Source organism: Aythya fuligula, chromosome 2, assembly GCF_009819795.1.
Source record: "Aythya fuligula isolate bAytFul2 chromosome 2, bAytFul2.pri, whole genome shotgun sequence".
Taxonomy (NCBI): domain Eukaryota; kingdom Metazoa; phylum Chordata; class Aves; order Anseriformes; family Anatidae; genus Aythya; species Aythya fuligula.
In genome coordinates, this window is record NC_045560.1 from 1,225,958 (window position 1) to 1,238,223 (window position 12,266).

At 42.0% G+C, this 12,266-nt stretch overlaps 1 protein-coding gene across 1 annotated transcript in view; it reads left to right on the forward strand.

The window, feature by feature from the left end:
- Positions 1–12,266, forward strand: part of SMARCC1 (SWI/SNF related, matrix associated, actin dependent regulator of chromatin subfamily c member 1) — an 82,020-nt gene that overhangs the window by 41,368 nt on the left and 28,386 nt on the right. Inside the window, exons 21-22 of the mRNA XM_032182993.1 lie at positions 3,479–3,737; positions 4,384–4,545. Coding sequence (XP_032038884.1) covers positions 3,479–3,737; positions 4,384–4,545 — 421 coding nt within the window. The remainder of the gene's footprint in view (positions 1–3,478; positions 3,738–4,383; positions 4,546–12,266) is intronic.

Consider the following 12,266-nt stretch of genomic DNA (forward strand, 5'->3'; position numbering starts at 1 on the left):
AGGGACTTCATGAACTTTTAAGGTTCAGTTCTATTGAACTCGTATCTGCAACCCAGAAAATAAGCATTTGGGAATGTGTGCCTAAACTCAAGAACAGATCTTGCAACACAGAGAGGTCTTCTCAAGAATTGCACGAGATAACTGGAGTCACGTTGGTACCCTGAAAAATAGGTCAAAGAACGGTTGGCACACTAGATCAGGTCTTTGTCTCCAGATTGCTTAGTCTGAAGCTGTTGAATACGATAATTGAATCTTGAATTTCTCTTGAATTTCCTACCTGGGATGAAAACCATCACACAAGGTGTACTGCATAAGTACGTTCTGATCTTTCCTACTGCTGTCAGGGCAATGTGGTTTTTCATAGCGCTTTGTCAGAAGACTCTAGGTGGCCTGAAATAATTAATCTGCTGCCATTTCCTGTAAAAAGGAAAAAAAAAAATATATATATATATATAATTGTGTTCTGAGCTTTCATCACAGGAATGTTTTCTTGGGATAAATGTTGGGTGGGATTTTTTTCTTCCTTTCATATAATCCAGTTTTGTTACAATTCAGGATTTTTGCGAAATAATTCCATTTTGGGATTTTTCTTTTGTTTGTTTTTTAACTTACAGATAGCTTAAACTAGCATGAAGCTCTGTGATTGCTCTGGCCTTTTTTGTTGTTAATAAGCCCATTGAAAAGTTAAGAAACTTTATATGACAAAGTGTGAGCAATGGATATGAACTGTGCTGAACAATACTAAACTTTTGTGCGACTTCTTTTCTGAACTAGACAAAGTGCCTCAGCAGCAGCATGCTTTGATTCAGCCTTCACAGATACAGAAAGCGAGTTCATCAAATAGCCAAAACAGTTTTTTTATGTCAGACTGCACACTGTTTAGCCCACATTTTTGTGTCGGCATGTGGAAAAATTTTGCTTACAGGGTGAAAACAGCTAAGATATTGTTGGTGGTGTTCTTGTATGGAGCAAACTTAGGAGTAATATCTTGATACACTGTCGTCTTTGCTTACTGTTATTAAGATTTAAGATTCATTCTTTTATGTGTCTGTAACTTATGATCATACACAGCAAGTAGTAGCCTAATTAAATAATCCAGATGGCGTATTCATTTTTCTTTTAAAGAAAATAAAACAAAAAAAAAACCTCAAGTCTTCAGATTGCAAATTTATTTAATGTGAGTTTAAATTAATAATGTTCTTCGTGGATTTATCCTATGAATAAATCAGTGAAGAGAGTATATCAGTTCAAACATAAGTAATTCAGTTATAACAAGGCAGCCCAGTCCAATTAAATCCTCAGGGTAGCTTTGGGCAAATATACATGCAGTGGAGTTCCAAAGAATAAATCGTATCTAAAATAATTATTGTCCTTCCTCCCGTTGACTGAGTGAATAGGGGACGCGGGGGAATCTCGCTCCCCTCCCAGAACCATCTTCCCTGCCACACTGCTGCTCTGTGTCTCCGTGGAGTTGAAGGCACTTTCAGCTATTTATAGTAAGGACAACTGTTGGGAGAGCTAGTTTGTATAGCAGAAAAATAGGTAATGAAGGAGAAGGAGAGAAAAAAAAAACCCCTGCATGGCCATAAAAAGCAAAACTTAATGTAATATGCCAGTGTGACTAACGACGGGCAGACAAAGACACCCAACTTGAGATGGAATTAGGGAAAGTGAAATTAATGTTGAACATCAAATAAATACTTCCCCGTGAGGATGACCTGGTGAACTGAGGGGTTTGATTTCTTTAAGCACTGGGGCAAGATCAGAAGGAGGTGAAGGAGGTCAGGCGAGCGGTTTATAAGCAGTTAGGGACCATTGATCGCTGCGGTATTGAGCAGGCTGTCCAACGTGGCTCGTCCTTTGTTCATTCCCAATGCAAAGTATTCTTTCTGCAGAGCTGTTAAAACCCCTCTCTTTGTCTAGTTTGTGGTCTGCAACAGTTTCTGTATTGTTCTTTCCATCCTAGGCTCTGCTGGAGCACAGCCTTCCCTCCTTCCCCTTCCCTCCTTCCCTTACTCTGCTGCTTGCCCATTTAATCTTACACCCCGTGTTTTGGGGCCGGAGCAGGGAACCAGTGGCCTTCTGAAGGTGTAGTAGGGTTGGCTCCCTCCTCCCCACCCAATTTAAGTAATGAGGTTTTTGAGAGAAATACAAGACTTCAGCAAGGTAAAGCTTAAACCACTTCCAGGTCATTTTTCTGGCTTTCAACATCCACAATGTGCCCAAGTGCACAAGTGAAAAGCAAGTTGACTTCTATGCCAACTCCATTCAATTTGAAATTCAAATGGGATCTGTAAGTCAAGGAAACAGATGTTTACTGTTCATATGCAGCCTCTAGGATTAAATATTTTCGGAAGACTTCTGATAGGCCTTTGTTTGAGTTTGCAGATTTGTTTATTTTTCTTGTTTGGTTCGTTTAACTTAATAGGTCTAGAAATCAAATTGGTTTTTACTTTGCCTAGGTGACTTGATCATTAATCATATCAATAATGTAAAAGTTGTTTAGGATACTTAAGCTCTAATTTTATGCAATCTGAATGTTTAAATAATTAAGGTAGTTTTCAACAACAACAAAATCTGCTGAAGGGTAATATTACATTAGGCTATCACTTTTTTATGGTACTAATTCATTAGTTTTTTTTCTTGAAAATTAATGCCGAATCTTTGGTGTCTCATATTTGTTAAATTGTTAATTGAGGCTTGGCTGAAGCAACTTCAAAAGTGACTGGAATTAAGAATTACAAATCTTTGACTTAATCTGGAAGGTCCTTACTTTATCAGGTGTCTTACCTGCATAATAACAATTTCTTAACTTGAATACTTGCTGAGAGTCGGACTGGGTTGTAGTTCCTCGAAAGCTGATCCCTTTTTTGCTTCATGATACAGAATATATTTTCCTTTTTTCCTTGGTGTACTTTGCTCTTTTGTTTTCATTACATCTGCTGGATATTTAAAATGGACTTCATCATCATACATAGTGCAAGTAAAATAAATACTATTACTGCCCCAAAGAGCTTGGTGACTTAAGACATTAATGAGAGAGCACAAGAATGCCACTGCGGGGAGTACTGGGGGGAATTAAAAGAATTTGCTGAGGCTTTGTAGGATAAGCAAACTTATTTCTCTGTGAAGTTTATCATGTGAATGCAAAATGGGGAAATGCTAACTATTCAAATCTTACTATTAAATCCAAAGTCGTCTGACAGTTCTCTTTGGTATAGTAACAGCACAAAACTCGTGTAATGCTCTCAGTAGCTTAACTCATGTGCCAGCGAGATGTGTGTTCTTCTGTGGAATAATTTCACTACTGAAAAATTAGGATTTAAATAGTTGTTTGATACTGTTGTTGTTGCATCACCAAAATAACTAGTATCAAAAGGCTTTTTGCATAAAGCAGTAGTGTTCTTTGTGTTTGTTTGTTGTTTTTTTTTTTTTCCAGATTAGCTAATGTATATACCATGATCTTCATCTTTTACAGGCTCTGGAGATGTACAAAGATGACTGGAACAAAGTCTCGGAGCACGTTGGGAGCCGTACCCAGGATGAATGCATTCTCCATTTCCTGAGGCTTCCTATCGAAGACCCCTATTTGGAGAACTCCGATGCATCCCTTGGCCCGCTGGCTTACCAGCCCGTTCCTTTCAGCCAATCTGGCAACCCAGTGATGAGTACTGTTGCTTTTCTGGCATCGGTGGTGGATCCCCGGGTGGCATCAGCTGCAGCAAAGGCTGCATTAGGTATGAGTTTGCCCCAGAAGTTTTTTTTTTTTTTACCTTGTCTGTTCAACATTCTGCTCTGTCAGCCTGCTCTTAAAATCAACTGTTTATAGAGATTTTTCAGGATGGATAATAAGTTCTTCAGGTCTGCTAATACCCAGGTTTGTGTTCTGTTGTTACTGAACCCGCCAGTTTACAGACAAGCTAGAATAACTCCTAAAAGCCACTGAATATCTGAAGAGGGCTGGCATCCCCCCTTCTGTGCTCATTGAGTAGTAACAGTTTGTAAGCACTGCCCTGTAGTTGGTGTTGTGTGTGACCACTGTTGTTATTTAGCTCTTTTAAAATGCACAATGCTAAACCTCTAGTTTTCCTTTTAGCTTGTGTTGAAATTATAAGCCACGGTTATATTCCCTAAGAAACTCAGTGAAAGTGTTCCTCTTGCTTTTTTCTTTATTTTTGCATGTAAAAGGCATTTTTATATAACTGGGAGGAGAATCTCTTCTACTTGATTTGAGAGGGAAAATTATCTAAAGTGAAAAGAAAGAACATTGAAAATTGAGAATGCATTTTGTCACAAGATCTACCTGCATGCCTCTCTGAGAAAATAACTTAAAATTTACCATAAAACGCATGCAATATGACATATCTGTGTAATTTTTAACAGAGGAGTTTTCTCGAGTCAGAGAGGAAGTACCACTGGAGCTAGTTGAAGCTCACGTAAAGAAAGTACAAGAAGCAGCACGAGCCTCTGGGAAGGTGGATCCAACGTACGGGCTGGAGAGCAGTTGCATTGCTGGAACAGGTCCAGATGAGCCGGAGAAAATCGGTAGGCTGCCCGTCGGTTCTGCGTTTTGCAGAAATATCTGCAAATCAGATTTCAGCAGGCATTTTCTGACTCGTAATAAACCTTAAGCTCGCCTCCAACGGGAGATGGGAATGGTGGTAAGGAGCGCGTGTGACAGGCCATTCCACTTCTACTCTCTGCGGATTATTAACTCTTGACAATGAATTAATGAACTTAGGGCCAGCTTTAGTTTTAGCCATTTGTTTTCCTCCTGCTGGCTAAGTGAAAATGCCATCGCTTGGGATGTGTACAAGTCGAATGGGCAAAAATACCAGAGTGGAAGATTTCATGCCAGTTCCACGAGCATGAGAGCAGTTGAATGATGATGGCTTTCTAGCATCATAGTTATGGTAGAGCAAACAGAGGTTTATTGGCTCTTTGTGCTCCAGCTGAGCCTATAATGTTCTGTCACACCTTTTGGCAACTAGTTTTAGTGTAAGCATTGCACAGGGTACACTAACTGGTGGTAGCAGAAGAGCAGCTTTCTATTAAGAGGTGAACTGGTACGTGGTGGTTCTTGGCTCTGGCTGTTGTACGTTACACTGCATACTAACAAGCTCTTGTTTTGGAGTTCAACTGAACTATTTTCTGTGGTATTCAACAGATAGTGTGGTATGAAGTTTATCTGCAATTTTGACAGTTGCAAATTGTTTATTTGTCACTATGGTGAGTAAAGGTGCATCTTGCTGCAGCTCCCTATAAAGCTTTGTGCAAGCCCATTCCGTCTCCGTTTTGGCTCTTCTACAGCAGTGAAATGAGTGCAGAGGGACATTCAGCTACCTACCTGTTAACTTTCCCAAAGACTTCCATCCTCCTGCGTTTGGTACAGATCTACCAGCTTGTCAGTACATCTTAATTTTTCTCTCCATCATTGTTGGCTGCTGTTTTCTTCAGCTTACCACAAGCTGTTTTGGAGAGTTTAGTGACTGCATCTTTAAATGCCACGGTAGCTTTGGATAAAACTGAATGGAATGTAATCTGGGTCAGCTGGGAGGCTTGATTTGGGCTGTGCTTGTGTGTCTCCTACTTGACCTGCTGTCACCCTCTGTGTAGAGGCACAAGCAAGGTGCATGCTGTGTGATGGGACCGTGAGGGACCTGTGTGTTCCAGTTCTGTTCAGTTACCAACTGCTAGCTGTACAGCTGAAGATGCAGGACTACTATTTATGGTACTTAGTGTCCGATGCAGAACTACACTTGTAAATAGGATTTAAAAGTAGTGTTTAACTTTTTAAGGTGTTTCTTACGTGGAAAAAAAATTAACAGGCCACTCAATCCTTCTCATCTTTTTTTAGTCCTATGCTCAGTGGGACAGACTTGATGTCAGGCAGCTCGGTGCTTTGGAAAGAGAGAACATGTTGGAAAGGAAACACTGGCATCTGGAGTATCTGCAGTGCTCTGCACAGAACTGTCAAAAAGCATCAAAGCTCTGTTGAAAGTTCAAGGGGGTTGGTTTTATTTTCAAGTCTACTATGAAACAAATCTAGGTGTTACTCCATCTGAGACTAGGTTTAATGTGATGACTACTTTAAAGTAAACTAAGCTTAGGTTTATACATACATACGTTTTTTTTCTGCTGTGGCTCTGTTCAACTCTTCCCTGTTTTCTGAGTACAGGTTTCACTGTAGCATGCACATTAAGGACCTCTGTATCGTGTATACTTTGAGTCTTAATTCTTAAATCTGCAGCACAGTTGTGGAAGTTTATCATCGGCATCATTAGTGATATCGCTGGTCTGGCAGCCCTTTCTGTAGGAGAATTTGCACACAAGTTGCAAATAGAAATTCTGAAGTGCCTGTCATTTAATATGGGGAGTTGGAGAGCAGATGACCATAACACGATTATTTCTGAATGAGCTGTGTGGTGAGTTCTCTAAGTAATACTGTCCTGTTATAGCTAATGCGATTTGTATTGGGCTGTGACTAATGGAATAAATTAGGACAACAGCAGATGGTTCTCCCTGGGGGAGCTGCTCAGCAAGAGTGAACTGGGTCACTCCGCAATCTGCAGCGCCTTCCACCTCCAAAACAGCTTTGCACTGGAGGGCATAGGGGAATCCGTGGCTTGCACGTGCAGAGGTGTGTTGGATGTTGAAGTGCAGCGTTGTGGTGTGTAACTGCTGAAATGGAGCCGTTTGGCATGACTAGACCTGAGGTATTGTATCTACACGTCGCCACAGAGGACTAAAAATATCTACGGAGGGTTCCATACTGTAATTAAAGCTCATCAGTTGGTGTGTTTTAGAAATAAAATTATACCATAGCTCTGCAGTCTTTTGAAAGCTCTTAATATTGGCGAATTGTAGGCAGCGTGGAATGTGAAAGGGGGGAAATGGGACTGGAAGAGATTCCTGGAGCTTACATCGATATCCAAGAATCTCATTCTTGTCCTCATTGTTAAATTTCTAAAGGCTGATGATGCTTCTTTTTAGATGCATGTTGTAAAGCTTTGTTCGAATTAAGAATGGACTCGAGTGGTTCAGATTCTGTGATAAGCATGGCGGGTGCTGTCTTTTAGTTTCCAAGATGCTACCACAGCTGTGGGTTGTAGATTGTGATGGAGGAGATTCCCTGCGTTTGTTTTATTGAGTGAATGGAGGAGAGCAAACAAAGGAGCCTGTTCTCCAGGCCAGGGATTTTGCTCCAGAGAAGGGGAATATTTAGTGCACCTGTGGTGCGTAGTATCCCTCTTAGGTCTTTACTGAGTATGTGTGCTTTCTTAATAACTTTCCAAAGGTGATTAACTCCGTTGCCTGCATATATGTGCATTGAATTAGGCACGGGGGAGTCTCTGAAGTGCCTGTGTTGGAGGCAGTTACTCGTGGATTTTAGAAATACTCTACCAAGTATTTCACTGGAAGCATTTCCACTGGCACAAGTGCGTGGAGGCCTCCAGCTGTAGCTCATCTGTGACAGCAGGCACTGGGGGGATGGTGTCTGATTTAGGGGCTCCCCTACAACTGTAAGCGACTTAAACAGATGATTAAATTTAACACTTTATGGACGATCGTGTAACGTTCTCAAATACATATAGCAGAAAACGTACCCAGAAGGAGCTATTTTACTTCATTTTTGGCAGGATGATTTCTCATGCGGTCCCTAGGGTGTGCTTTCACTCTGAAATAACGCACGCATTGCTAAGATAAACAGACACTGAACAGTTCCTTCACTTTGCATGTGTGCAGGTGCCTGTAAGCTAGCTCCGTGCTGTTGGAGGATTGAGCCCATCAATCCCCTTGTGATGGACTCACACAGCTTCATGAATCTGGAATTCCTTCTCCGTGGCAGCCTTGGGGCCAGCTCTGGTGGCCATTGAGTCCTGACTTTCTTTGGAAGATAGAAATTTTGGCTTAGATGGTAACGTATTTATCACGTTCAGACCCAGGATTTTTCTACAGCTATGGTATATTTCCTCTCAATTAAGTATTAATATCTAAGCCTGACTTCTGACACGTTGCACGTGTCACCTTATTGAAAACAAAGGGGAAGGGATGCCTCGCGGGCAGCTCAAAGCTGGCTGCTGAGCTGAAACTCCTGTGCTGTGCATTTGTATGTAGGGTTTGGCTTCCTGTTCTTCTAGCGACAACAGAGGCTACTTATCTGCCTGTGCTGCAAGTGTCTGCTTGCTGGTGATGCAGTAAATTATGACAGTGGAAATTTTATGGTTTCCCTTGCTGACCTGAAGTCAATTTAACTTCTTTGTAGAGTCACTGGGCTCCATCAGAAGGCAGTTATAAATTCTTCATGTATTAGAACACAGCCCCCCCTGTTCCTGGAGATAACATGCAAAGCAGAACAAGTTGCCATAGAGCAACAAATATTTGCTGCTTCAGGTGTTTGAAGAAGGGTGTGGAGAGGTGGTGCTTTCTCCTCTGCAGGTGCTTTCTTCCTCTAGAGAGATGTTTTGTGACCATCTGTCTGCTGTTGATTTAAGAAATACCATTAATTTCTTTTCCCACATCCTGCAGGTTTCAAGGTATGATACCAGACCTGGCGAAGTGTTAAAGAGCTTCACTGGTGCCCTGTAAAAGGGATTATTGGGTCTTAAAGTTCTCTTCTCCTTTTTTTTATTAGGAACACGTATCTCTAATTAATCAATCCTCGTTTTCATTGTCAGTTCTGTTTTCATTACCTCATTCAATTACGTCGTCGTGTTTTTAACCTCTTTCAATCATTAAGGTGTTTGTATCTCACTGAAATGCGGGAGTAATTTCTGTCATTCTCATGCAGAGGGTCAGAAATTGGTGTTTTTTTTTTTTTAAATCTTCTCATACTTGAATTCAAAATTATTTTTTTTGAAGCTCTAATTGCTTAGAGGTACTTCCTGTAGCCCGTAAGCTAGAAACAAACCTGCTTGAATCCCAATAAACTTATTTAATGCCCAAACTAATAACTGATCGCTTTTTTTCTTGCTACATGTAGTATTTCAGCATGGTCTCCTCGACGTGTACAGGCACGGAATGGCTTATGCCAGTGGGAACTGCAGAGGCGTAGCGCTGTCACTGCAGATAGCGGCTCGCTGGCTAATAGAAGAGAACAGTTTTCAAAATCCATTGACTACAACCTGCCTAAAGTTGTCATCCTGATTTTAAAATAACCTTTTATCTTATAGCCAGGACTCGAAAACCTAAGCTAAATCAGGATGTTCACAACAATCTTACTGTCACACACACACACCTTCCCACTCTTCCTGTAGCTGGATGTGTCCCTCTGTAATACAAAAGTGTGCTGAGCTTAGGGAAAGGTTTACTAGATGTATTATGAAGCAGGGGAGAGTTGAAGGGCACTTGCCTTACTGAGAGATGCTGTATTTGCTTTTTTTTTTTCTTTGAGATTTTTTTTAAAGCTTGGGGGGAAAGAGTTTGACCTCTTAGGGTGCGTGTTTGCCTTGGGACGGCTTCTGTGGCAGGAGTCACTCAACAATGGTCTACAAGTAAAAAATAAATGCTTAATAAAACTTGCCCCAGTATGCATAGGGATTTAACAGCAAATGCCTTCAACCCCATGCTTGATAGGTAGCACGTTGTAAACCTTCACAGACTTGTCCTGTGCTGGTATCTTTGCTTTCTGCAGGTAATCACATGCTGTTAGTCACTGCTCCTCTTTATCTCGAGACTGGAAACCTTGACGTGCATCGTAATCAGAAAACCAAAACCACCACCCCAAGCTGATCTTAGGGTAGAAAGAGAGGTCGGTCCTATCTAACAGACCCGGGAACAAAGTGGCTTTTTGGATAGAGTGTGAAGATTTGTGTCCTACAGGACTTGACTTTATGGTGTTCTCAGGGGCAACTTGCATGATTGTTACCTCCAGCTTTATATCACATATGACTGGGAATGTGTATCTAGCCGGGAGTGCTGTCACCCATTTGGTGATCCTGAGCAAAAGGCATGCAGTTGCATGACAAAAACTTTGTAGAGATTTTTTTTTTTCCCTCCAGCAGACTATAAAGGAGAGGCTGCAGGTTTGTGGGGACTGCTCAGACTGGAAGCCCTTGGGAGGTGAGAGCAGTGTGGTGGTATGGGGTGCTGAGACCTGAATCCAGGCTGAGGAACCTGAGCTACAGGCTGTCAGCTTCTAGAACAGCAAACAAATCATCGCGTTATGAGCTCTTAAGACAGACATCTCCTCTTTTCCACTTAAAGCTCCAGTTTATGGACATTTTTTTGTAGCCCGCTTTACTCTGAGCTTCAGAACTGCTCTGCTCCTCCCTGCTTTTAAGTTTTGGGTTGTTCATGCAGACCTTTTTTCTTTCAGTTATACTGTATCCTGATGGTAGGAATCGTGGATCACGGAATCACAGAATGGTTTGGGTAGGAAGGGACCTTAAATATTATCAAATTCCACCCCCCTGCCCCAGCCCAGGCTGTTCCCAGCCCCATCCAGCCTGGCCTTGGGCACTGCCAGAGATGGGGCACCCACAGCTCCTGGGGGCAGCCTGCACCAGGCTTCACCGCCCGCAGAGGGAAGGATTTTGAGTATCTAACCTAAATCTGCCCTCTTTTACCTTAAAGCCATTGCCCCGTGTCCTATCCCTACAACCCCTGCCCAAGAGTCCCTCCCCAGCCCTCCTGCAGCCCCTGAAGGCCTCTGTGAGGTCTCCCTACAGCCTTCTCTGCTCCAGGCTGAACAACCCCAACTCCCTCGGCCTCTCCTCCCAGCAGAGCTGCTTCAGCCCCTTGAGCATCTCTGGGGCCTCCTCTTGACTCATTCTAATATGTCCAGGTCCTTCTGTGTGAAGTTCTTGGTGTCTGAGCTAAGCTGCACCAGAAATGAAAACTTCTGTACTCCTGTGCAGCACATTCCTAGTTTGAGCTCATGGTCTTTCACTCCACTAAACCAAGCACACTTGGAATGTTCTGCACCTTACCTCTCCTTTTTTTGGCTGTAAAAAAGCTTTCTCTTTAGTTTACCAGGAGGAATGACACTTCTAAGCGCAGGTTGGAGCTCTGCTTCTAGGCCTGAAACAGCTGGCTGAGAAAATCTAACCTAGGTTTTCCCTGAGCTGCTATTAGGTCACCAAATCCTAACTCAGAGTTACAACTTCAGAGAAGGTGTGTCCCTATCCACCATGAATTGAGTTTTGGTGGCAGATACTTCAGATAAGTAGGTTTATCTGCTTTAAACAAGCCAAGAGGAAAACCATCATCTCTGTCAGACATTGTTATTTTTCATATATATGTTGAAGGGATTCTTGTAAAAACCTTTCCACAGAACAATTGCTGCTGAAGGAAAACATTTTGTACATCTGTTTTGCTTCAGCGTAGCACGTGGGAATTCCCAGTATAGTAAGGGTTACAGAAAATGAGCACCCTTACACTAACCAGTGTCTTCAGAAGCTTAGAGATGGATAAAGGCTTTTCACCAGCAGATTTATACTGGTACGAAAGCATATGCTGGAGCCAGTGATCTCAGTAAGCTCCCTTTTTAATGCCTCCATACATTAAATTTTACTGGTGTCAGGTCTTTTGGGTCTCAGGTCCCAGACAAAGAGTACAGGATTGTGCTGAAGTTTCCCTTTTGTTCTTACAGAACATCTGGGTGCTGCAAACAGATCGGTGTTTCTTGGTCGAGTAAACAGTCCATATGGGAAATATATTGGGAAATAGTACTACATTATTCAGATTCCTTTGTGGTATTTGCTATCAATGCATTTGTTGTTATCCTCTTACCCTGAAGAGGCCTGCTTTCGTTAGCAGGAATGTTTATTTAAATGTTCTATAAAGCAGTAAATGAATGAACCAAAGGCTATAAACAAACCAAAAGATCTGTCCTGAGGACAGGGATATACTAACGGCTGTTAAAACACTTCTCTTACAGGGTGCATGCATTCAGCACATGGTAGCAGCATTACTGCTTTACTGCTGTAGCATTGACAGAAGATGGATTTTTTTTTTTCTTTTGCCTCGTTTTAGTCTCGCGTACCAGTTAGGCTATTTATCTCCCTTTGTAGGTGCCAAAATTAGAAGGGATGATAACTGGTCAGCTGGTACTCAGACAGCAGTCTGTAACTCAAGGGGGTCTGGCTCTGTTTTGCCAGAACCCTTCAGATGTCTCTGTTGTGGCTGTTTGAATGCCACGCAGACAGTAAATAAGAGGTTATTAGCTTGAAGAGCTCAGTCTCGTCAGCCAAAAACCAAAATGAGCAGCAGCAGGAAGCATATAGTCGAGTATCGAAGCTGAGGCTGGGCACTCCGAAGGTGCT